A 27,486-nucleotide genomic window follows, 5' to 3' on the forward strand; every position below is an offset into this window, starting at 1 on the left:
ATCGTCTTACTAGTTTTGAAAATGTTTAATTTTGAGCTGAAAGTTAAGAGTTTAAAGAAAAAAAAATCTGATTTATCCCACAGAATATTCCAAAGTCTCAGGAATTAATAGAACAAATTAGTTCTGAAGTGGGAGTGAATATAAAAATAAAAAGAAGGATCAAAAATGTCATTGAGAGGCAATTAGACTCCCAGGTTTCCCTCATCCACAGTGCATAAGTAGGTGATCAATTATCCCCTCTGGTTAGAAGACAGGAGATTTATTCTCAAAGGAGGTTAAAACAGAGGTGTCTACATCAGAAGACAGCAGGTACAGTTTAATGTGAGATCATCATACCCAGAAAACTTAGGATTTTGAGTATTCCAGACATCTTTCCCCAATTAACTTTCAGCATGCATGTGCCCAGGCAGAAGACCCAAAAATACTTCCCTGAATATCTCCAACTAGCTTAAGAAGAAAAATACACTGAACATATTTACACTGGGGTTTCCTTAACTAAATGATCCAGCAAGATCACCCTATAGACAAACATATTCAACAAGCTTTCCACACAAAACAGTTTTACCTTCAGCAATTTTGAATACTGTTTTTTTTTAATAATTTATTGTCGAGTTAGTTAACATATAACATAGTCTTGGCTTCAGGAGTAGATTCCCGTGAATCATCACTTATGTACAATACCCAGTGCTCATCCCAACAAGTGCCCTCCTCAATGCCCATCAACCACTTTCCTTTCTCCCCCAACACCCATCACCCTCAGTTTGTTCTCTGTATTTAAGAGTCTCTTATGTTTTGCCTCCCTCTCTGTTTGTAACTTATCTTCCTGCTCTTTTTTTTTTATATTTATTTATTTTTGAGAAAGAGAGTGAGAGCAGGGGAGGGGCAAAGAGAGAGGGAGACAAAGGATCTGAAGCGGGCTCTGTGCTGACGGCAGAAAGCCCCATGGGGGGCTCAAACCCAAGGACTGTGAAATTATCACCAGAAGCTCAACAGACTGAGCCACCCAGGAGCCCCTAGAGTACTGTCCTTAATTATGGGTACACAGCTAAGTGTAAATGTCACCAGACATCTGCAAAAAATCCCTACCATAATTCCAGAGATATTATTCAGGGAAAATGAAATGCAATATAAACTATCATCACTATTTTCAGATGAATAAGAGAAAATATTGAATACATGAAAAGAGTTCAAAATACCTTAAAAAAGAATTTTGGGAAAACACGAAGAACTTTTATACTTAAAATAATAATAAAATAATGAAGTTAAAAACTCAGTAGAAGGTTGGAAGATAAACATAAGAAAATCACTGAGAAAGTAGATTAAAAAACTGTAGAAAGTAGGGAAGAAAACATGAAGAATATTGGTAGGTCAGTAAAGGAGGTTCTATATTCAAATAATAAAGGATAAAAAAGATGAAAAAAATGGAAGAAATGATGAAAGCAATAATTCAAAAAAAAAAAAAAACACCCAAAACTTGAAAGGCTTGGGTTTAAAGATTGAAGAAACTTAATAAGTGTCTGCAATTCAGATGGACACAGATCCACATCAAATTACATGATATTATGAAATTTCAGAACTTGACAAATAGACCCTCCCATAAGAATCCCATAGGAGGTGGGGGACCTATGTTCATAAAAAGTTTAGTTTAGTTTTACTTTGGAAAATGTTCTACTTTAAAAAACAATATAGAAAACCTTTCAAAGAATCAAAGCTTAATATCTGACAAATTTGGTTTGAATCTAGTGACCAAGACCTACATCCTTCAAGCGGTCTCAGGGATTTTGGTCCTCTGAAACATACTGTTCATTCTTGCAGTATGACCAAAATTAAGCCCAATATATGTGTTGTCCTGACATCTGGCATAACCAGGAAGACTTGAAATAACCTAACTCCAAGTTTCTCTCTCCATTCTGCTCCCAAAGATAATATTCCCTAGCAGGACAACCCTACTGGCCAAAGGGCTCAGGTGAAGGTGGGTGTCAGTTCCCTACTAACTTGCAAAACAAGCCAATTCAAAAAGCCTATCCTATCTCATCAGAATCAGGGAGCACCTCACCCTCTTGATGCTACAAAGACTTGCCTCCATGACCCCTGGTTGTTCACTCTGTTTCTGAGTGCAGCCCTGTGAAGCCTTGTGCAGGATCCTTCCTGCCACCTTCCACCCCAGGGTTGTGATTATATGAGACTAATAAATTGCTGTTGGTCTATTCTGTCCTATGTCAGGTGCTACATAGTCTCCAACTCCATTCTGGAGCAGACATTTTCCCCTCACCAATGGAGTGATTAGGAGGCAAGTTAAACAACCCTAAACAAGATGATCCAACAATGACCCAGTCAGCTTGAATTAACTGCTCTTGGATAACTTAAATGGTTTCATGATACAGGGAAGGCTGCCTGGGACTAAACTGCTTGTTACTGGTGGACTTGCACTTCGGCCTACTGGACCCTGTGTTGTCTTTAGCAGGTATTTCCCTCCCTTTCCACCCCAAAATGCTCTTGTTCTAAAGAAGAGAATTGTGGTTAATTCCCTATACCTCAGCATGATGTTTTGTCAGTTTTAGTCTACATTTGGCAGGTGTCTCTAGGACCTCTGCCTGTAAAAGCAGTGATAACACAGCACCATACCTGGTCTTCTGGTTCTTCAGCTCTAATTACCAAGGAATAAGCTAGAGCTCTCTGGTCACTGGATCTAACTTGGGAATCATTACTAGCTGCTTGGGCAGCCATCTGGACGTTACTGTGATTGCACACCATCAGAGGGATTCCAGGGATGGCTCATTATGTGGTTCGTGGAAAAGAAGGACATCACTACCCTACAGAAGATTACTCATGGAACCTAAGTCACTTAATAAGTCATTTTAATAAGAGTCGTTCAGGCAATGGCATCTACCTTGCCCATTTCTTGTGCTACTGTTTCCCGTGCTGCTATCCCAAGTATTTTCCTGATCTCCAAGTATAGGTATACATGTCTGGCAACCCATGGACCAGGAACTGATGAAAAAAAAAAAAAAAGGAAGAAGAAGAAGAAGAAGAAGAAGAAGAAGAAGAAGAAGAAGAAGAAGAAGGAGAAGGGGAGGAGGAAGGAGAAGAAGGGGAAGGGGAAAGAGCATTGGCTACCAGTTCCTCCCCAAACAATGGAGGAGGTAACACAACTGCCATCTCAATGAAAAGGCCCTACCAAGGATGCCTGGGTGGCTCAGTTAGTTAGGCATATGACTTTGGCTCAGGTCTTGACCTCACAGTTTGTAGCATTGGGGTCTGTGCTGATAGCTCAGAGCCTGGAGCCTGCTTTGGATTCTGTGTCTCCCTCACTTTCTGCCCCTCCCCTGTTTGTGCTCTGTCTCTTTCAAAAATAAATAAGCATTAAAAATTAAAAAAAAAAAAAAGATAAAAGTCCATAAACAATGTGCCTGGGCTTGTCTTAGTGCTGCTGGCTACTAGCATGCCAAAGGGCTAACTTTCTAATCATAGGGCTTGACTGCATGACTAGCACCATAGACAGGAGGATTTTACTAGAGGTGAACCCTGACCTTGGGAACATCGCTTAACCCTGGAAAAGGAGATAGCTGTCTACAGGAGTTGCTGGGCTGCCAGGTTTTTCTCCTCCCCTATGCAGAAGGTCTGCACAAGGTTGTAAGTTTCCTGTGGACTTCTGATAAAGGAAACTGCTCTCCTTGGCCTTGCACTATATACCATTAGAGTGGTAGTTCTTGGCCACACACTGAGCTCTTCTGAAAACAGTCTCTCACAGCCCCCTGTGCATCTATTCCTCCATACCAAGCCAACCATTATGCCTTGGGTCGTGGAGCTAACATGCTCCATGCTTTGCACGGCTCACAAGCTTTGCACAGTTATCAAGCCTTCCGTTCTACAAGCTGGAGTCAAATCTGACCCTCTGACATATCCCATCTGCAGGGTGGTGTAGCCCCACCTCTCCTCAGTTCCTTGACACAAGACATGGTGGTAGAGGAGATGAACCCTCTCCTAGAACCCTTAGCCACATGGAGAGCCCCTTCGGAGCAATTGAGTGAACAATTAAAGGGAGTTTATAAACTTTATGGGCCATATTGCCACTCTTCTCATATATGATGGAACTTGGTGGAATGTTGCTGGGTTTCATTCTTTATTCAGGATGTCCTTGTAAAACAACAGGATCTAAGGGTCAGCCATACATCAGGTAGTCATCTTAGCACCACATACCCTGGCCAGCAAATGGCTCCATACGTACATATTCATAAACTCTTGGTGTATTACATAAGAATTGCTTCCTTTGAGGTAAAGCACTCTGGGAACCGCTTGTCTAACAGAGACCCAAAATATAAACCAAGGTAGCAGATGTCACTACCTGTACTAAAGCCACGATTCAAGGATTTGCCGGTATACTCTTCATCCCCTTTGGAACTTCAGAGATTATTGATAGTGGCCAAGGCATTCATTTCACTTCTTAAAACAGACAATGTTGGACTCTTGAAGAAGACATTCAATACAACTTCCATGCCCTCTATAGACCTAATGGCCCCTTCAAAGAATTCCAAATAGAGCAAATAACCCCCCGTGATTGCCACAGATATGGCTTAGTCTCAATCCACGTGCCATGGGGACATGCAGTCCCTGTACTAATGCCACCAGCTTCCTTAATTTCTTTTATTGGTCATAAAGGGAAGACCTCTAAAGTTCCTGTTTTTGAAGGTCACCTCACTATGTGGCCCTCTGTGTTGGGGGGCCCGTAGCTGATGTATTAAATTAAAAATATGCAGTTTATGATCTGCTGAATGAGGAGGCATAAGTCATCCATACACGTTTGGCAGATAGCTCCCTCAGCATCTGAGCTCCCACTTTGGGGAAGTAAAACCCAGGATTATTTTTTATCAGTAACACAGTGTCAAAATACTCACACAAAGGAAATAAAATCACAAGGTTTAGTAGTTACAAATCTCAGGGTGGGGGGCAAAGAGCCAGGGAAAGGGCAGTCCCCTGTCCCAGGCCATGAGTAAGGAGACAGAGAGCAGGGTAGTAAGCACCTGTAAGGTGGTTGGGGTGGAGATCACTAACTTTTCACTGGCTTGATTCTAAGTGGTTGTTCTAAAAGGTGCCCTGGGAAAAGCAAAGCAGGAACTTTTGACGGGAATCCTAAGCTCAGGTCCTTATCTAAATGTCCAGACTCTGGGTCTACGCAGGGTTATCATACTGTGGAATGCTTAGGCAGCAACTCAAAATAGTTCTTTTTCTCATCACACTGCCTCTTCCTCCAGGTCAAGTGCCTACTTCATGTGTTGGAGAGGTACTTCTCTTACCCAGAAATCTCAGTTCATCACCAAGATAAAAATTGATGTCAAGACATCGGGGAGTCAATTTGATATGAGGACTAAAATTAAAGCTCAATATTATGTGGTGCCTTGACACCTGGCCTATCTTAGAGTGCCTTGAATGGTCTAATCTTACCTCCCTCATTCCCTTCTAGAAAAGGAGATCCAAAGAGCCGAACAGCTCTGCTGGACAGAGGAACCAGGCCCAGTTCATTCTTAAGTAGTGAGGTTTCATTTCCCTGCTAGCTCCACTGAATTCTCCCTGGTCACATCCTCCAGCAGGAACCAGAGAGAATCCCTCCCTCTTGATACCAAAAGAAAGCCTGCCTCTCACGGCCCCTGGTAGTGTCGCCCTGTGTTTCGTGTGATATCCTTCTTCCCCAGCCTGTGAAAATACATGACTCATAAATTGTTGTCAATTTCATCTGTCTGTCCAGTGTCAGATGTTGTATGTTCTCCGTCCCCATAACTCTAGGATGGAAATCTCTCCCTCTCCAACAGGGTGAATAGTGGATGACTAAAACCACCCTTTACCTAATTTCTTCTTTCTCTTTCAGTATTTCACTAAATTAGTTGAAGTTAGTTGACGATGATTTTATAAAGTCCAGTTATTCAGATCTATTCTTGGTGAAGCAGCAGTTGCTTTATGGGATTTCTCTGGGAGATGTACTCATATTTGTTTGACTTTAGTTTTGCTTATTCACTGCCAACATAGCATGTTGTTAAGAGGAATAAAAATGCATATGTTAAGACAACATTTTATTCTAAATATAAACCATAAAAGGACAGTCAAAACTGTCTAGTTTCTTAGGCCACATTTCATGGTGCCTTATACATGAGAACCATCCTTAGAAATGAGCATGTGGCATAGGGGGAGCATTGAAATTTAAAAATATGAAGTGGAGTTCTAGATGCTATAACTTATTTTTGTATTTTTTAAATATAGTTACTTCTAGGATTTCAAGTTAAAATAAGACACAGGGACTAGAAATGCAGCCTGGAACAGGTGAAGAATTCAATCAAGAGCTAGGGTTCAGGCGTTAAGTTCATGGTTATGCTCTGCCATCATCTGGTCTATATTGGTCTCATTTTCTTCATAAGTAGGTTAAGGACCAGAATATTTTCAAAGACTTGCTCTGCACTAAAAACCTATTATTCTGTGGGGCCCACTTAAAAAGAAATAAAACATAGAAAATAACATTCATTGCTGATAGTAGTTGATGAATAAAGGTCAAACACCATGAAGGTGTTTTGATTTAAAAAAAAAAAAATCTGGGGCGCCTGGGTGGCTCAGTCGGTTGGGCGTCCGACTTCAGCTCAGGTCACGATCGCGCGGTCTGTGAGTTCGATCCCCACGTCGGGCTCTGGGCTGATGGCTCAGAGCCTGGAGCCTGCTTCCGATTCTATGTCTCCCTCTCTCTCTGCCCCTCTCCCGTTCATGCTCTGTCTCTCTCTGTCTCAAAAATAAATAAACGTTAAAAAAAAAAATAAAAAAAAAATCTGCTGAAAATGTTAGTTGAACTTAGATGGAAAGGAAATATAAATAAATAGATTTTATGATTCTTATAACTTTATTTTTATTTATGTATCTTCCTCTTCATTATGTAGTATCATGCATGTGTCGCAAAAAGAGTGAGAGGGTTTTTGACTTAATCTGCATCCTTTTTAAATTAGTCAAGACCCCTTTTGGCATATACACTAGCCAAAGTTGCACAGAGAAAAAGAAGAAAACCTTTAAAAATATTTCTAATTTACATATTACATATGTATTACATATTACATATGTAATTATTTCTACATAAACATAATGAAAAAATTCAGGTTAAGAGACATAATTTAAATGATTCTAGTTATATTACTACATGGAGAATAAACTAGAATACAGTAGAGAGACTACTTTTGATATAAGGATAAAAATCTAAAATTTTATGGTATGTTTAAATATAACTCAGTTCAATTTCCACTTGGATAGCAAGCATAGCAAAAAATTGAATGATAAAAGGAAATTAGCAAACCCTGCTACAAATAAGATTACCTTTCTCACAAAGCTTTTACTTTCTTTTATGTTGCCTTATTTAAGTACAGCGTGATCCACTCAGGTACACACAAAACCCCCGTCATAGTTACTTCTCCCTCTCTTTCATCAGTCAGGAAGCAAGTATAATGTTTTCTGAAATGTCTCCCAGTTGTGTCCTTCTTCCATTTTTACTAGTCCAGACTGAAAGTTAATTGTGCTCAATTGCTTCTTAGCTAAATATTTACAATAGATCTCTGTTATCCCAAATTCTTTTTTTTTCTGTTTTTTTTTTTTTTTTTTTTTAATTTATTTTGAGAGAGAGAGAGAGAGAGCTGCATGAACAAGGAAGGGGCACAGGGAGAGAGAATCTAAGGCAGGGTCCATGCTCAGCACAGAGCTGGAGGTGGAGCTTAACCTTATGACGCTGGGATCGTGACCTGAAACAAAATCAGGAGTCAGTCGCTTAACCCACTGGCCCCCCTTGCCGCCCCATTTTTCTTGTTTTTAATGTTATGAATTGTCTCATAACATTATCTAAATTAGTAATGCTTTTACATTATGTGCAGCATTTATTTTCATCTTTTCATTATTATTATATCTAATACTGGAATAGACTCTTCTAGAGTGCCAAAGGAAGTATTACATTTAAACGAAAACTGTGCTTCATATGTAAACTTTAAAAATACTAATAGGGGCGCCTGGGTGGCTCAGTTGGTTAAGCGTCCGACTTCGACTCAGGTCATGATCTTGCGGTCCCTGAGTTCGAGCCCCGCATCGGCCTCTGGGCTTATGGCTCGGAGCCTGGAGCCTGCTTCCGATTCTGTGTCTCCCTCTCTCTCTCTGCCCCTCCCCTGTTCATGCTCTGTCTCTCTGTCTCAAAAATAAATAAACATTAAATTTTTTTTAAATAAAAATACTAATATACTTTGTTCACTTCACCCAACTGATGGGCGATTGAAAACACTCTTCCCACCTCAGCAGCAATACTCTTGACTAATAATCAGTGTTGTAAACTTGCCATGTAGCTTTATGAAATGTTATGTCAGTGTCACCTGATTCTGCATGATCTGTTCACAGTATTCCCAGTTTCTCCCCTGTACTGGTCCGTATAATTGCAAATGCATTTTCTTAAGATGATTGAGACACCTTTGAACCCAGTAATATTTGCACACATTGTCATGTAAATCCATACATCCTTGTCAGAGAAGCAAGGCACACAAAGCAAGCATCTACAGAGGCATCCCAATGAGATAGCTTGGTATTCTTAGATTTTAAAATAAAATTTATATATCCTTTCTGTGTTTTACTCCTTTCTAGGGTATACCAGGTCACTTCACCTCGTTCTTTATTGTATTTTAACTAGAAATACTCAACCATCTTTTATTTTCATTACTTTTCTCCTTGTTTTAACTTATATATGTATACGACCACATGAACTTTGAAAATCATAACTGCTTCTCAGTCTTTTAAAACTTACTGGAGAATGAAGGAAGACAATGGTTATATTCTCTTTCCTTCTTTTTGGCCTCACATTTCTTACTTTCTCTCTCTAATTCAACTTTACTTGGTACATTTTATCATAAACATTGTGTTGTCTCTTTGTGGTCTTTGTCACCCGGTATAAAATAAGGGTTCTTATCAGAGAGTGTCAAAAGAAATTGACTATTGATTGCCCACCAGTGGAAAAGCCCATGGTAGGAGCGCCTGGGTGGCTCAGACGGTTGAGTGTCCGACTTTGGCTCAAGTTGTGATCTCGAGGTTCGTGAGTTCGAGCCCCGCATTGGTCTCTGTGCTGACAGTTCAGAGCCTGGAGTCTGCTTTGGATTCTGTGTCTCCCTCTCTCTTGCCCCATCCCTGCTCATAGTCTCTCTCTCTCCCTCTCTCTCTCTCTGTTTCTCGAAAAACAAATAAACATTAGAAAAAAATTAAAACAAACAAAAATAAAACCAGAAAAGTCCATGGTAGCTTGTTGAAGATCAACCAGGTTTTCTGATAGTCTAAATATTAATTAATAAAGGGGCACAGAATGTGTGTGTTTGCATATAGGATGATTCCCTTCATGTATTCCTCCATGAGTCTCCTTTGTGTTGCTTAATACCTCTCTCCATCACACACACACACACACACACACACACACACACACATCAATTTTGAGAAAAATGTATTGCCAGAAAACCCTGAAGTTGGCCATTCTCTCCATTGTTAATTAGGAAACACAACTAAGAATATAAACACTATCACACTATGAGGATACAATTCAGTTTCAGGCTTATGCAATTCACCACACCAACGCTTGTTTTCTTCGCTTTTTTCATGATTAAAAGAAGAGTCACTCACAATGATAAAGGGAAAAAGAGGATGGTGACTGTGTTCCAAATTAGATAATTGCAACATTCATTAAATGTTTCTTACGCCCAGGCAGACTGGTTGAGCAATGACCCAATGATTAGCAACTGCTCTCAAAGAAAAGTAAATATGTAAGATGAAACAAAACAAAAACTGTCTTCAATTATACAATATTCTCAATAGAAGTTTTTACATGGATTGATACATTTCTTTTAAAATAGAAATGCTCCCTCTGAGACATTTAGTCACAGATTAATATGAACTGGTTTATTTGATAAATTTAAAACCCTAGCTTTCAAAATAAGGAAATAAAAATTGCGATTGATTAACAGAGAAAAGCGGAAAATAAAATAATTTTGAACAACCCGAGGACAGCTCTAGAGAACCGGGTCTGCCGAGCTAAGAAATTACAAGTTCAACAAGTCTACGGTTAGAACCACCAGTGAAAAAATCCATTTGATAGAGCAGATACTAAATACTGCAGATTTACAGGGCACCCCTTTAACTAATCCTGATGTAATCTTGATGTTTACAGGTCATGTTGTAGAAATGAAGAAAGACATTTCCAAGCTCGCCAGGTGCTTGCTTTCCAATAAGGCCTATTTGAAAGGGGGAATTTCCCAACAAGTGAAGTTAGACCAACAAGCAGATCCCAGGCCCTCACCAGACCATGTCAGTTATCAGAAGGACAAACTGTTAATATTTATACTAACAGCCAGTATGTTTTGAGGGATGTTATGGAAACAAAGGGGTTTTCTTATGCTCTCTGAGACCCCAGTCAAAAACAGAGAAGTAAATGAACTATTATTTTACTTTCTGAAATTGCTCTCATCAATATTGGGGCCCACACTGAAAGGACTGAACCTGAATCTCAAGGAAATGCCCTAGCTGACTTTCCTGCACAGACAACAGCAACAGAATCTTAAAAGTTGTGGCTCAGGTGGTGGACTTTATTCTGCTTCGGCAAAAAATTAATCCTCATTGTCAGACTTTTTTGTCATCCTGATGTTCTTGGCACATAGTAATTGTCTGTTCCTGATTCAGAGAAAAAAAATAATAATAATAATAAGATAAGCAAGCAGTGGTTTAAATCAAACAGTTTGGGGCTATGGGAGACCCAAGATGATAGTTTACCCTGGCTCCCTAGTAAATCCCAACTTTGGGTTTTTGCACTCCTTTATCTGCCATGGTGCATTTAAGAGGACTCAAATTATGAATAGACATTGGTATAGCAACTTCTATACAATTGAGAAACAGTTTACTACCATCTAACCTGTCAAATCCATAACACTGGAAAACTATTTTTGTCCCAAGAGGCCTCAGACTTAATCCTTCTGGTCCTTTTCAGCACTGGAAGCTGGACTTTATTCAACTGCTACTTATTATGGGTTATTGATATGTATTTCTTATTTTATTTATGTTTCCACATGGTTTGGAGCTTCCCCCTGCCACAATGCTGATGCTCTCGCCATGGCAAAGAGATTATTAGAGACTGTGTTTCCCACTTGGGGCATACCTTCCACAATCTCCAGTGATCGAGGCACCAACCTCACTGGATAAATCATATGAGCCTTAATGAAAATCTTGCAGACTTCTTGGAATGATTGCTGTCCCTATTATCCTCAGTCATCAGGCAAGGTCGAGAAAACTAATGGGATCCTCAAACTCAAAATCTCTAAACTTTTTGGAACTACTGGACTCCCTTGACCTAAGGTATTGCCTCTGGCCTTGCTGACTGCTCGCAGATCCCTTTCGGGAAACAAACTAACTCTACATGAGATAGTCACCAGTAGACCAATGTCTATTGGTATACAACTTTCTGCTGATCCCTTGTTGTCATGATAGTATGACTCCTTACCAAAAGTATTTAATGCCTTATATTAATATATATTAATAAATATGTAAATGTCTTATTTAGTGTCTTATATACGATCATTATTTAACGTTTCTAAGTATCAACAGATTAAAGAAGACTTCCAAGTCTTGGGATCCAAGATCCCAATTCAAAAGATTCTGTTTGTTGGTCATTGTCTGAAGCCTAGTGACTGGGTATTCTGGAAACATCAACCTGAGCCCCACTGGAAAGAACATTACTGAGTCTTCTTGACCACTGACACTGCTGCAAATCTAGAAGACACTGAGTCTAAGGTACACATCTCACAGCTAAAGAAGGCTTTACCTGACATCTTGGCCTGTACAGACGCTGAAGACCCCCAGATCAAACTGACAAGGAATAGAAGCAGCTGACATGAATGTAGGCTCCTTCCACCCAGGACACCAGATCCACATTTCATACTTTAACTGAACATGAAAGCTTTTTTTTTTTCCTTCTCTTTCTTTCCTTTACTCTGACATTGGTCTGGAAAGATACACAACACCCCCATCCATATTTCCTACACCAATGCTAATGGGGGTGAACTCATCAATCTTGGAAGTCTCTTACCAAGTTCCACTTTTATGATCAGAATATCCAGTGCCTTGTTTTTTTCCCTTTCTCCAATTATAGCTGTATTTAGGCAGTTAGACCCATATACCTATGTAAATATTTGTACAATCCCACTCCCACATTGCCATGAGCATCTGGATCAGATCTGCCCACTAAGAGATCTCTTCAGCAGCACCCATCTTTGCAAGGCCTTTTTATTTCAGACAATGAGATTTACTTTCTGAATGTGCTGAGAACCTAGTTGAGCCCTGGGTTGAATGGGGCAAATGCATTAATCTCTGTAAACGAATCCATTAACAGAACCTCCTTAATGGGAATGGTTTGTGCCCTAATTGGCTTTGTCTTTGTCTATGATACTTATCATTCTTCTTGGACCTGAATACCTAGTTATGGCTGGTACATAACTGGGCCATGCCTCTTGGGTTATCCAACTGTGCCTCTAATTTTCCACAAACTAAGATACTTCGTGAATTGACTCCCCTGAATTCACACCATCCAATTAGAAAGAACTTCTCAGGAGGCACTAGTGACTCAGGATTTGCTTCCTTTGACAGGGCCATACTTCCTTGGCCAGGAGTAAATGTAAATGAGAATATGATGGGAAACCTCTCTCTAATTCTTGAAGATATTGTAGAATCTGATGCTAAAACAATAGCTACCCAAGAAAAATTTTTAGACGTTGCTGACCAAGGTAGTTCTTAAGGACAAGATAGCTCTTGATTATCTTTTTTTTTTTAATTAAAAATTTTTTTTAATTTATTTTTGAGAAAGAGAGAGACAGAGCATGAGCAGGGGAGAGGCAGAGAGAGAGGGAGGGAGACAGACAGAATCTGAAGCAGGTTCCAGGTTCTGAGCTATCAGCACAGAGCCCGACACGGGGCTTGAACTCACAGACTGTGAGATCATGACCTGAACCGAAGTCAGACACCCAACCGACTGAGCCACCCAGGCGCCCCAGCCCTTGATTATCTTTAAGCTCAGCAAGAAGGTATCAGTGCTATGGCCAACACCAATGTGCTGTACCTGGATTAATACTTCTGTGGAAGTTGAAACCCAGTTATATAAGATCATTGAGCAAGCCACTTGGCTGAAAAAGGTGACTCTTTTAGGGGGGTCTTTCTTTGACTTTTTTGATTTTGATGGGTTTGGGTGTGGGGGACCATGGCTCCAAAGTGCACGCCACACATTAAAAACTATCCTGCCTATTATAATTATAATAAGCTCCCTAGTGCATTGTATTCTCTCAAAAGCTTTAAATGTATGTTCACAGCTGCTAACCACCAAGAAAATGATCTCCCCAAGACTGGGATTTCAAAAAAAGAAGCAAAGAGAATGATGAATCTAAGGACTATGAACCTGGAACAGTGACCTATGGAAACCACACAAAGAAACAACAAAAGCTGCGAGTGGTAGCCGAGAGGGGTGCTAATGCCTTCAATTTTGATGACATATCTCAGTCAAGCTGACAGTCTGATCTAAAGGAAGGAATTGTTAAAAAGGAAACCACACATCCAAAATGGAGTTGCTTCTGCTAGGCCCGCATTGCCAAACAGGGGCTTTATTCCTAACCTAATTGTAGTTTCAACCTTCCCCAGAAACGCAATCTTAGTAAGTCTGGAATTCTCTGCTCAGCACCAGTGAAGTAATCCACATAATAAGTCCCTGTTAGCCCCCCAAAGGGAGGCGATCTTGCCTATCTTGCCTGAAATAGCCCTTTGTTTGGTTTATGATTCCCTTGTTCTGGATTTATGAAACCTTTCCCTTTCTGTAGCCCTTTGGAGCTCTTTTCTACTTGCTAGATGAGATGTCAGATTTCTGAATTGTTCGATAAAGCCAGTTAGAACTTTAAAATTTACTCAATTGAATTTTTGTTATTTAACACTGTCCAGACTCATTTTATGCTATATCATATGCAAAAAAATATGATTCTGTCAATTATTCAGTAACTCCAACAAACATTTATTTGCATGGAAATAGAAAGTTATTCAAAAAGCACACTGGGGGTCAAGGGGAAATATCAGGTAAATATATCCTAGTGCAATCATACATATATATATTTTTCAATAGTAGGGATGGAGGGCTATTTGAGAGTTGCAAAGGGGGTGAGGGAAATGACTGGAGCTCAGCAGCTGTGAGTTTTACTTCCTGGACTCCATACCACCAATAAATAGAGAGGCAAAGGTGAACTGAGCTGATGAGTAGATACCAAAGGCAAGTTAACTTTCATCTTGCAAATTTGCAATCAGCGCTGCTTAAATACAACTCAGAAGCAGACTAGAGTTTTGAGAAAGGAATGATTTCCATTTGTTGCCTGTATTCCATACTTTTGAGCATCAAGAATAGCGACAAAGTGATGAAAAGCAATATTAATAATTAAATACACCACTTAATGTGCGTTAGCATTGTGCTATGCATTTCACACATGTCAGTTCACCTAATTCTCATAAGAATTTCACAGCTAAGTGTACTTCATATTTTACAAAAGTAAAGATCAAAATTCAGATGTGAGATAACTTTTTGAAAAGATCTCCCCTGACTTTCTATAGCATTAAAGAAATTTAAATTTGAAATAGTGATCATACGATGCGGTGCTTTTCAAACATTTGGGTAATGATTCACAGCGAGAAATATATTTCACATTGTGACCTATTTTACACATGTATCGGAAAAAAAAATGTTTCACAAAGAACTATTTGTTTTTACCATGAGTGACGTGTTTTCATACTCTTCTACTCTACTTTTTTTCCTATTCTATTTACTTCTAGTTTTATTTTTATGTTATCATCTTAATACACTGAATTACTCTTGTGACCCACTATTGGGTTTTGACCACAAATTTGATTACTTAATTATTTGACTGTTGAATTATTTAACATTTTCCTATAGTTTCTTTGGTTCTCAAAGCAAACTAGAATTTTCATGAAGGCAGATATTACTATGCATTCCTACCTCTCCTCATTGTTGGACCTTAATAGAAGTGTGTAATTTAACAAAATTTAATTTTTACATCTGAAAATTCATAATCTTGGTTACATAGAAGAGTCCATGATATGATTCCCAGAAAGGGTAAAAGTAAGGGACAGGAGGGACAGGTCTAGGGGAACAAAGCAACTTGTAACTATCACTGTTAACATTCTCTTGAGAATCATTCCTGTATATTTTTATTAGTTTTTTTTCCACCATAGGGCTGGCTTTATTAGACATAAAGAGCAAGAGAAATACCTAGTCCTATCCTTATCCCTTGTTGCTTCATAAAATGAGTTTCTGTCCAGGTATGTGTAGTTTGAACTCAAGAAAATTGGTTACGTAAACCACACATTAGGTTACAAAGCACACTTTTCTTTTACCTTTTAGTTATTTCGGAATATAAATTTCTGTAAGATTTGTCCAGATTATTGTTATCATTATTAAAAAACACTATACCTTAATTTACGTTTTCTTCTTGGAATATGATACCCATATGAATTTTATTTTTTTCTTATGTGTCCATTGATTTTAAATATGAAATAATTTGTGTCTAAAATTTTAGATAAAATATTTTCCTTTTATTGCTCGAAGGCACTCATAATATCCTGTGTCAAACATCTACATTATTCCTTGTGGGCCCTTGGTATTACTACAAATCAAAAAACTTAAGAAGAAAATATAACAATAGGTGGAAAAATATATACATTTAAAATATTCATTGTGGGTCTCATGAGAATCATATAGAATTAAATGCCTACTTTCAAAAGTGTAAATATCGCAAAATCCTTTAAACCTAGCATATGTTTCTTCGAATGAGACTCAGTTTTGAACAGATGTCCCCTTAGACCTGTTATATTAAGACTGAATTTACTAAATCAGCATTAGTTGTTTTTAAACTTAGGGCCATATTTTGCCACTGATTTTTATTCAAAGCTCCCACGGGCGTCAGTGGAAGATCCATGCATGGAAAAATGGCATAATATGTATCCTAGTTTTATTTATTTCATGTGTATACAGCAGTATAAAATAATATATTACATTTACACTCATTTTACTTATGTATTATTATAGCATTCACAGTAACAAACACTATAGTTAAGATTTAAACTCATCTTTTGTTATAATACCCTGTTTTCACTCACAGATAACTGTCTTGAAAATGTGTTTAGAGCTGAAATTCCCTGCTTACTTTCAGCTCTATGATGTACGGATGTATTGGAAGTCTGAGTTCTATCGTTCAGAAGTTTTTGAGTCTCATGCGAGATTTTAATATTTGCATCATTAATGCAAAAATTGCACGCAACTCAAAAACGTCTGAAGTGTAAAACTTCAAACTAAGCATGTGACAAGTTTTCAAGAAATAAAAGTCATTTTTCTAATTTTACAAATACTTAAAAAATAACAGTGGTTAGAAATACATGCATGCACACTAAAGGTATTAGAATTTTAGTCATATTATTGCCTTCAATACTCTGGCGGCACCCATCTCCCAGCATTCTCATAGAATGCTATAATCTAAAACCTATGCCAAGTTTTAGAAGAAACAAAAATATTCTATTGAACAGTAGCTTCACAAATTACTGTATAAGGATTTTGTTCGACCTAGCAGAGGGATATTCCTTGAAGTGCTAACAATATATATAAAATAATTTTACTACTCCATGGCATAAAAAATATGGAATTTTGTCATTTTCTGTTTTTCCTTGTTAAAAAGGAACATAAAAAGGATGTTAAGTGCAAAGCCTTTACCACTACAAAATTAGAGTTTTGAAAAAGATAAAGAACCCAAGAAATTGCAATATGAAAAATATAAGATTTTCAGAAAAATTATCAAGTATACCAAGATTTTAAATGTTTTTGAGTTCCTCGGGTATTAAAAGCACACATAGAAATATGAGGGGGAGAAAGAAAACCACATGTAATGACAAATAACAGTGCTATGATCAGTCAGCACCGTAAGTAATTTTCTTTATGCTGCCTAACATTTGCAACATTCTGAGTCAGTAGTTGTATTAAATATTAATTTTACTCCAGTAAACTATTTTTGTAAAGTTAAAACGGCATAATTAATAGACAGTTATTAAAGTTTATGTTGAGAATTGTGAGGATGTTTTTTCTTCCTCTTATTGAAGAAATAAGAAGGTTTCTACAGTACAGGAGATCCGGCGGCAAATTATAACACTATTAAGAAATGAAACAGGAGGAAATTAAAAGGAAACGGGAGTAATTAAAATATTTAAATCCTCTACTATAGTACTTAATTTGCAATGTTTGATAAAGGCATTGCATTTAATATCTTCAAAAAACAAAATATACATATTTCTCAATAGTTCCCAAGAAAGATGATACACTTAGAGTGATACCATTTTATCTGTAAAGTAATTATGATGTGATACTTAAATATTGATTTAAAATGATTTCACAAAATTATGTTTACAAGATAAGAATTAGAATTTTACACGTGGAGAAAATACTTCTAAAAATTGTCGTTTGACATACCTTTGAAACATTAAGACACTGTTTCCACAGGAAAATATTTTGACATTTTTACTACTTTAGAACGAACCGTGTTTATCAAGGAGTAAATGTCATGATCATTCGTTTCTGAAGTAATTTATTGATGAAATGTCATCTGATAATTTAGATAGTATTTTTTGATATGTATGGAATTATGTAAGACTGGATATTAAGATGACTAGATTAAACAGAAAACTATTCTAAAATTCCTTTTCATGGTAATCTAATACATGTTTTTTTGTAAACCTTTATTATTGATTGGTTGCATTTTTCTATTTTATAGTCCCCCTCTCATTGGTAGAAAACATCCTAGCCAAATACCTAAAATTATATCATTACTCTCTGGTAACTTCTGATTTATTCTGGGTACAATACATGATTAATAACTGTTTAGCATTTTAGCAAATTCTATCTTTCCCACAAATTGGGTAAAATTTTCTTGTTTTTGTTGTTTGCTTTTGTTGATTAATGATATAATTTAATAATTAGAATGTAAATTAGAATAACTGTTACTATGATATATAAAAAACGAATGCGTAAATATATGGCATAAGAAGTTTGTTCAAGGGAGATGATATACGATGACATAAAAGTCTAAATAATTAAAGAAACCTTCTTAACATTGAATGAATGAATATAAACATAATACATGAAATGAATATAACCTTATTTTTAATGCATGTGATAAGGCAGATGGATGTGTGTTTTCCGCCATAATTGGAAAATGATGAATGAAAGGTTTTAATTAAAGCAGTGATTCAACAAGAAAATCATTTTCTTGTTTAAAAAGCAATTACAACAAACAGACATTTTTCCAGCTAAATTATATAGAAACATATCCTTATTAAAATAGTCTATCATTCAAAATCTTAATGAAGTAGCGCCAAAAGTTTGAGAAAATGTTACTGCTGCACTTTTGTGAACGTATGTGCTTTTGTGTCATAGGCGATGGATTGATTTTACGTATTTTTAAAGGGTCCCCAAAAGACTGGAATATTACACATACTTCAGTAGATAAAATGATTGGGATTACGACGTATTAATCTCTGTCATTTGATAAGTCAAATGAGTGATGCCAAGATATCACTCAAATCTACATATCAAGGTCCTCTGAAAATATGTATGCATTTTATTGTTAAATCGAAGGAAAATATTCCCATTTACATGACCATAAAACTAGGTGGGAAACATTTGTTATGTGTTAAGCTTTAGTCTGCTCTTTAATAACATAGCGCAGCTCAAACTTTCACTGAATCCAGAAGATCAGTTAGCAGTTAAGGTAAATGTGTCAAAATTGATCTGTAATTTGGATTGGGCAAACATTTAGAAACGTTGAAGGCTTTCTTAGGAGGGAGCTTTGAGAATTCTGTTTTTTGCTAAGATTATCTCACATCCTCTGATTTTTCTCTCTTAATTTCTCTCTTAGTTAAGCAATAAACAACAGCTGGTAAAAAGAAAACTATGTAAAAGAAAGGAAAATACATCTAAATGAATTTAATAATTAACTTCGTGGACATGAAAATAAAAGGCAAGCTTAACTTTTCAAGGCTGACTGAAAGAATTTTCTCATTAATAAAACACTGACTATATTTAAGCTATAAAATCTTCACATGTAATACTGAAACAATAATGTACCATATTTTTATCTCCAAATTTATTTAACTTATTTTAAATTTAGAGATCACTTATATCTTATAGTTACTCTTTACCAGTTCAGATACTTATATATCTCTATATGTTCATATAGAGTTATAAATAGATTTTATATTCATGTGTTAGTAAGAGTCACAAAACTATGTAAAACTATGTAAAATAAAATTCTGTGTGAGTTATACGGTTGAGGACTTCTTAAAATAGTAATCTCAATTACGTATTTTACACCACAAAATGTACAGACACCCAGTGTTTGTTTTTGTTTTTTTTTCTAACAACAAATACAGGTGGATTTATAGATTCTTTATAAAAGCTTTAAATGATTCTAAATTCAAAGCCATAGAAATAGAATCGAAAGAATGTAGATTGTTAGATATTCTGATATTACATATTCAGTGCTCTTCTGATAACATCGACAGCTATATCTTTGGCATTGAAAATTCAGTACAAGTTCTTGACAAAATTGTGTAGCTTAGAGCTTCATTTTCTTTTAAACAAGGAAAAACAGGGTTGTATAAGATGAAAATTGGGAGGAAACTATTAATGATTATTCTTTTCTTAGTAAGTTTATCTTTGGGACCCTGAATTACCTTCACTTTACTATATGATGTGGACTGTATGAATCCATTTAAAAACCAACTGAGTTGTACCACATTTTAGGAAAATTATATAATATAATATATATATTTTATATTTATTTAGAAGCTTTGAAATAGTACAGTAAACACTTTGCAACACGGTGTATAAACTACAGAATGTCTTTGATATTTTGTGGGTCTTCAGAATACAACATTTTTTATAACCCACAGGTGAAAAGAACATAATCACAATCTGTCTTGTAAAGTTGGAATAGTTTGGGGAACACTTGATCACACAAAAAGAATATAAAACAGTCAAGTTTAAAACAGTGATATTGCATTTATAATGCACAAATTTCCTTTATCTTTATGACTGGCTTCTCGTGGTGAATATAAACATGTAAAGGGCTCAGTGACATTTGGAGAGAGAAAGATATATAGTGCTGTAAACAGGCACACACTGATCGGAGAGGCAAAAGCAGTTGCCTCTAAAGTTTCTACAGTTCTGCACATTTCAACTCATTTCTCAGGCCTGCTGAGAGCAATTAGGTCCTATAATTGGCCACGATGACTCCGCCGGCAATCTAGTACTCGGTTACACACAACTAACTGATGGCCAAGATAATGAAGTTGAAAAGTTGATGCTTTTGTTGGTCGACTTTGTGCAAATCATGCTGCTTCAGGTAAATCCTGTAGAATTGACTAGCATATCCTTTTCCGTGCTGTGAAAAAGAAAGAAAAATACTCTAAGAAAAGGAGCCTGCGTTTGGGAGTTTAGAATTGCATGTTACTGGAAAAGAAACAAATACAACTGGAAATAAGTCGTCTCCCTATACCAGACCCACGTCGTGTCAACGTCTTTCAGTGTTAGCCTTGGTTTCTAATTGTCAAGTCAATCCGTTGCGTGGGTTTCTAAAAATGTCAATTTTGGTATTTTAGAAAATGAGTTTTGTGTGGGAAAGGTATGTTTTATATATCAAGCACCAATTATGTGGAGATTAAACTTTTGAAGTTACATACAGAACAATCCCCACTTCATTACTTATGCACGATCAGAGTATAGAAAAAAAAAAAAGTGTGGCCTGTAAGCATTCTAGAATGAGTCATTAGAATATCTACAAATAACTGGTTATATGTTTAATTGAAAAAATTCCAAATTATATATATTAAATCAACATATACAGAAACCTGTACTAGAAAATGTTGATGTAATTAAAAAGTTAAAAAATGCTTCACATTTTCTGGTTTTACTTTACTTCATCGTTTATATTATGTAAAAACCAAACCTTTTAATGTGTACAAAAATAATAATAATAAATTTATTCCCTAAAAGGAATCCGTTTTCTTATAAAAGGGTGACAGGAAAAAAGATATTGAATTTGGTCCAGTCTTATAAAATGTACGAATTATGAGGTAGAATTTCCAAATCCAATCATTTAGATTTTATGATTTTAAGTATTTTATTTATTTATAATGATAACGGATATTTCTTCCTACCTTTCTATAATCTTTATATTAGGCAATGAGCACAATGAGAGCAGAAACTGCATTGGCTAGGTCAGCATCTGGCACGTAATAGATATATAATGAAAATGTGCGGAAAATAGTGTTCAATTGTGATAAAAAGCAGTTCTTTTGTGTAAAATCGATTGTAATAATATATATACATATATAAATTAAAATATAATTAAAAATTAAGAATTACACTAAATGGCATAACTGGATTGTTTCAATCTGGTAAATAGTTGGCTTTTTTGTTTCTTTTGTTTGTTTTTTTTAACACAAACATAAGAACATACTGATCAGAATAATTTTTCTTCTGTGGTATTTCCATTTATTTCAAGTAGATTATCTAGTTAATATATTTTTCTTAATTTATTTCTCCAATTCTCACATTTATTTTTCCTTACAAATTCAGTTTCTGAACAAATCACCAAACGTTTTTTCCCTAGGTCACCATTTAGCAGACACATCAATTAAAATTGGAAAAGTCAGGCACCATAATTGACAGAAATAAAGTGAAAATGAATATTTACATGTCCCTGGTGGTAACTCATATTGAGCAATCAAAATATATATATATTTGTAATATAATATCATGAATTATAAAACAAGTTAGCTACAACCCAGGATTATATGGTAGTTATTATAACTTACCTGGTCATAATGCTATAGAGAATATTCTATTAAAGAAAATAGAAATTTTCCTCTTTTTAAGCAATCAAATTTTATTTTCCTATGTTCTTGAATTCGAATTCCCTGTTTCATGATAAGCGTGAATATATATAGTTTAAATATATTTTGTTTATACCAATCAGAATTTAAAATTCCTCAGTAAATTACAATAATTAAGCACCATGGAAATTCAGGTTTATAAAATGAATTTGAACAAATAATTGCAGGGGTCAAATAATTTACTGTCTAATCCAAATAATTGTGTGAGTAAAAGGAAGCACAGGACATAATCTTGTGCTTTCATGGATAACTCAGGACACATGAACATTCTGCAAATAATACTACTTTTCTCAAGATAAGGAGGGGATACTACTTACAGGATGAAACTTTTTTTTTCTTAACATACTGATTTATAAGAAACAACTTTCTAGTAGTTTGAGGAGAAAACAAACTCGCGTGACCTATCCACAACCTATAGAGTAATTTATTATGTGTAAAAATTAATATACCGAAAAGCACATCGCAGTATAATGCAGAAATTAGTCAACCTAACACATATTTAAATCAGTAAAATGTTTCTCATTAGGTTAAAAAATACTTATGGAGAAACCCTTTAGCATGGATACTACATGTTTATTTCATGTAGTCAAAAGACAAAAACAAATTGTTTTTACTGAAATAGTCCAGAATTTTAAGAACACAGAAGTTTAGCACACATTATACTTGATACCTTAAATTTCAACATAAATTTAAAATGCATACTTTAGTTACTGCTTAGGGTTACTTGTGTGCCGCTTTTATTTAAAGTGCACCTATTTCAAGTAGTTGTATGAATAATATAACCGCCTTTTATTAAATTACCACCTCCCACCTATCTGTTAAGTCAGGAATGCAAATCTGAATAGGACAAGTGTAAAGGCTGAGGTTGAAGGTCAGAACCAAGTAGGATGGGAAGGAAAGATTTCCTCTATTTCAGCATCAAATTTCCCAAATGTGAAGTAGTGCCAGATAAACTAAAGAAAATGAAATATTATTACTAAAGTTATAGTCACATACATTTTCTTTCAAGCCCCTTAAGAGCTGATTTTGAATACTGAATATTCATTGTCCTTGGGGGCTGTCTGGGTTAATGTTGGACATGCAGCACACAAATATATATACATATATAAAAGCAATGTTACTACATTTTAGAGTCAGTGCCAAGAACAGTTATCCCACAGTGTTAACTATTATGGGTATGCATTTGCTGAAACATTTCAGGCTAGAGAGAATGGGTCAAATACGCTGAATCTCTATGCTTTATGATATATTCTACATATGTTTTGGAATTATGAAAGCGTACTTGAATTTTTTTTTTTTTTTTGCTTTTTCTGTTCACTTCACAAATGCATTTTTCCCCTAGTTATTCATCAGCATACATAAGGAGTTGGTCACTTGATATAGATGAAAGATTTTCTTTTCAGTCAAATCTAAAGTAAAGGCATTGCTGGTATTCTTTTTATATCAATTTATTCATTCACTTCATTTATTCTTCAAAGTGAGTCATAAAAATCTTACATTTAAGACCTTTATATTATTTTCTGAACTATGGATGAAAAAATTACTCTTAATGGAAAAGAGATATTCAAATATCTCCTTTTTTATAATTTTGCATACATGTATGTATGCATATATTTAACATTATAGGTATGTATATATTTAACATATATGTTTTTAATGACACTTATGATGCATATTTTTCTTTGTAATTTTTTTTAAGTTTATTTATTTTTGACAGAAACAGAGTACGAGCATGACCTGGGGAGGGGCAGAGAGAGGGAGACACAGAATCCGAAGCAGGCTCCAGGCTCTGAGCTGTCAGCACAGAGCCTGACGCGGGGCTCGAACTCACAAACCGTGAGATTATGACCTGGGCCGAAGTCGGATGCTCAACCGGCTGAGCCACCCAGGCGCCCCGATGCATATTTTTCTTTATATTGTGTCATACTGTTATTGCCTTTGATCATCTGTAAAGTATATTAAACTTTGGGACATTTACAAATTCTGATTAATGACGTAAGAAGAATAACTATAAGCATGTATGCTGCAGAAATAATTGTAAAAATAAAAGTGCTGATAATCTATTTATACCATGAATAATATTATAATTTGCCTGCCGAAAAATAATTTAGTATAATATATTAAAATGAAAATTAAATAACTAGAATATTCACATTTCTATATTTGCATAACAGGAAGCAAGTTATCCTTTATACTTTATGACAGTATGAACCACAGAAGCTAAAGAAATATATAAACGTGTGAAGTGATCTAACCTACTTCTGTGACTGAAAGAAAGAACAGCCTTCAAATATCCCAAATGATTGAGACTCCACTGCAGTGAAAAACTTCCAGATACTGAGATCAGTAACCTACTCCAGAGCGCATTCAAAAGTTTAATGAGCCTCAAGGTCAGGACACTTCTTTATAAGTAAAGTGAATCTAGCAGAGACAAGTTAAAGCCCATTACCCCTTCTAGAAATCAGAAACACCTGCCCTCTGTGTCCTGAGTAAAAGCATATCATAAACTGAAAGATCGTTTAAAAGGAAGTCTCCATTAGAGATCTGTCCAGCTGAATAATCAATTCATTTACCTTTCCTCTATCTTATTCCTGAGACATTTTTGAGGATTCTCTTTAAAAATCTATTTTTTTTTTCTGTTTAACAGTAAAGTCCAGAAATAAGCATAGTAGAGGTTACTATTAAAAGTGGGTCACTGCTTGATTTCTCTTTTATCTTCCCACTTGAACAGTATTATATTTGTTTTTATATTTTAAGATATAATCGTACATTGTCCATATTGTAAATGCTTTCCTTTTCACAAAAAAAATGACAAAAAGGTTTAAAATTTTAAGATCCATATAAGGCAAAAACTGATTAAATGTTATAATTATTATGAATTATAAAAAGCTTGAAAGCCTTCTGTTAATATAATATATATTGTCTTTTGTCTAATAGTACTAGCTTAGTGCAGCATAATCTTGAGGTCTTACATTTATTTCGTAATATTCACACCATCCTCATGTTAAATTTCCTTTTTTCCTTTCATCAAACAGTATGCTCTTTATTTTAGGTTGACAGAGCTAAGAGATTATAGAATACATTTAGAAAACGAGAGTTCATCTGGAGAAAGTGGTTCCCATATGTAAAGTTGATTAGTTTTTTAGAAAGAAAAATTTATAAAATGAATGACTCAAACAAGCCTTCAGAACATTCATGCAAGAAATATGTATTAAATCCAAGTGTTTAGTTTAGCCTTTAGACTTATGTAATGCTTACAATGTAGTTTACAATTAATAAATGTTTATTAAAAGTTAAATTCATGGGTGTTCGCAGAGATAGGTAATTGGCAAGCGTAGTTTTGTGGTATAGAATTTTACACCAAGAATGAGCAAAATGGATCATTTCTGAGAGAAAACAAGCATGTTGAGCATATTCTTTTCAGAAATATTAAAAAGAAAACCATTGCCTGCCGTTTTCATCTTTCAAAATGGCATCACTTGGACCACATTCCTATACAGGAGCCTCGTACCTAATCTATTTGCAGTTTCAACCTCTCCCTCCCAGAAATCCAGTGTTAATCGTCAGTCAGAAGAAACTTTTCTTTTTGATTAGCGATTAGGGACACAAGGGCCCTCTCTCCTCCCCAGAGGAAGATGAGGTAATTTGCATGATAAATCCCTTTCTTACCCCCCCTATGGGAAAGCAGCCTTGCCTGGAACAATCCTTTCCTTCCTTCCCTTCCTTTCGTTTTGCTAATAACTTTCTTGTCCCACCTTTCTTCTATAAAAACCTTCCATTTTGTAAAATTCCTCAGGGGCCCCCTGTATTTGCCAGATGGGATGCTGTCCAATTGGTGAATCATTTAATTTTTTTTTTTTTAACATTTATTTATTTTTGAGACAGAGAGAGACAGAGCATGAACAGGGGAGGGACAGAGAGAGAGGGAGACACAGAATCGGAAGCAGGCTCCAGGCTCTGAGCCATCAGCCCAGAGCCCGACGCGGGGCTCGAACTCACGGCCTGTGAGATCGTGACCTGAGCTGAAGTCGGACGCTCAACCGGCTGAGCCACCCAGGCGCCCCTGGTGAATCATTTAATAAAGCCAATTAGATCTTTAAAATTTACTCGGTTGGATTTCTGTTACTTAACAACAGTCACCATCTCCCCTAAAAATCCAAAGTAACCAATACTGCTATATTTCAGTTGTGGTAAAGACTATATACCAATTTGAGGCTATGGATTAAAAATGAATTAGGACTCATATTCTCACTGAGAATGGTTATGTACAAAGATACTTTATTTTATAAGCTGGAATGTGCTCCCAATATCAAGAAGAGGTTGATGTACTGTGCAAAGCCCTGAATTTACTACCAGGGAAAATTTCAGAAATCATTGCTCAAAATTTATTTTCAAGCCAAACTTTATCATTATTTAAAAGGTTTAACAACCTTCAAAATAGGAGCTTCTATTTGTCTACAAGTACAGTCCACAACTATGACATATATCATGACCCTCACACAACTCTGTATGAGGATGTGAGTCTCCTGAAACATCATGGGTTCTTTCTAGATAGAGGATCCATAGGCTTTTAGAAATTTCTATATACTTGCGTGTGTTTATGTGCATATGGGTATGTGTTATTTAAAATGACCTTCTCACAAAGGTACATTTACAACTGGTTCACTAGAAAATATCTACCCTGTGGGTTACTGCAACCATGTCAACTATCACTATTATTTTTAACAGGAAAGCTGTACAATTATAGTAACTCAATTTTGTTTTTAAAATCTTTAATTCTAATTAGCTAAATTAATTAAGAGTGCTTTGAACTCTACAGCAAAAACCAGTGATCATGTATCAGCTCCTTTAATTAGACAATACACTTTGATTATTATCATTATCTAAATTGATTCAAGCTAGATATCTAAAAACACAGTAATCATGCATAATTTTTCCATCTAAACACAAGAGTGGTCAGTATTCTAAATATCTGTTCTTTAAATATTAAAACCATTAAGCTTTTAAATTATTTATGAAAAAATAAAAACCCATATGACAAGGTATTGCATAAAAGTTACAGATTGAAGGAATCATCTAGAAATGTGGAAAATTATGCCTTAGAGGCTTAAGAAATTTTCCCTGAGAGGGGAAAAATAGTAGAAGGTGACAATACCTAGCACACATTGGCCACTCTGTCAGGCTCTCTTGATGAATAAAACCACCTTGCATCATTGGTATCTTAAAATCAAAGCTGGGGATTGAGTTAGTTTTTTAATACTTCCATCCCACATCGGCATATATTTAGGCAATGGAACTCTAATGTATATTGCCCTCTATGTTTATAATATCATCGAACATTTTTCTGTAATCCTTTATCATAATCCACTAAAATATGAACACTATGATTTGTTCCAGAGTTATTTGAAAACCACATTTTTT

At 35.8% G+C, this 27,486-nt stretch overlaps 1 protein-coding gene across 2 annotated transcripts in view; it reads right to left on the reverse strand.

Annotated features, from left to right (window-relative positions):
* Window positions 1-27,486, reverse strand: part of PCDH10 (protocadherin 10) — a 62,807-nt gene that overhangs the window by 2,197 nt on the left and 33,124 nt on the right. Inside the window, exon 5 of one of the 2 annotated variants that reach the window (XM_019419660.2) lies at window positions 16,060-20,552. The exons of the other annotated variant lie outside the window; for it this stretch is intronic. Coding sequence (XP_019275205.1) covers window positions 20,533-20,552 — 20 coding nt within the window. The 3' untranslated portion in view covers window positions 16,060-20,532. Of the gene's footprint in view, window positions 1-16,059; window positions 20,553-27,486 lie in introns of those variants that run through there. 2 annotated transcript variants of the gene reach the window in all.

Source organism: Panthera pardus, unplaced genomic scaffold, assembly GCF_024362965.1.
Source record: "Panthera pardus isolate Hobbes unplaced genomic scaffold, ASM2436296v1 HiC_scaffold_13, whole genome shotgun sequence".
Lineage (NCBI taxonomy): Eukaryota > Metazoa > Chordata > Mammalia > Carnivora > Felidae > Panthera > Panthera pardus.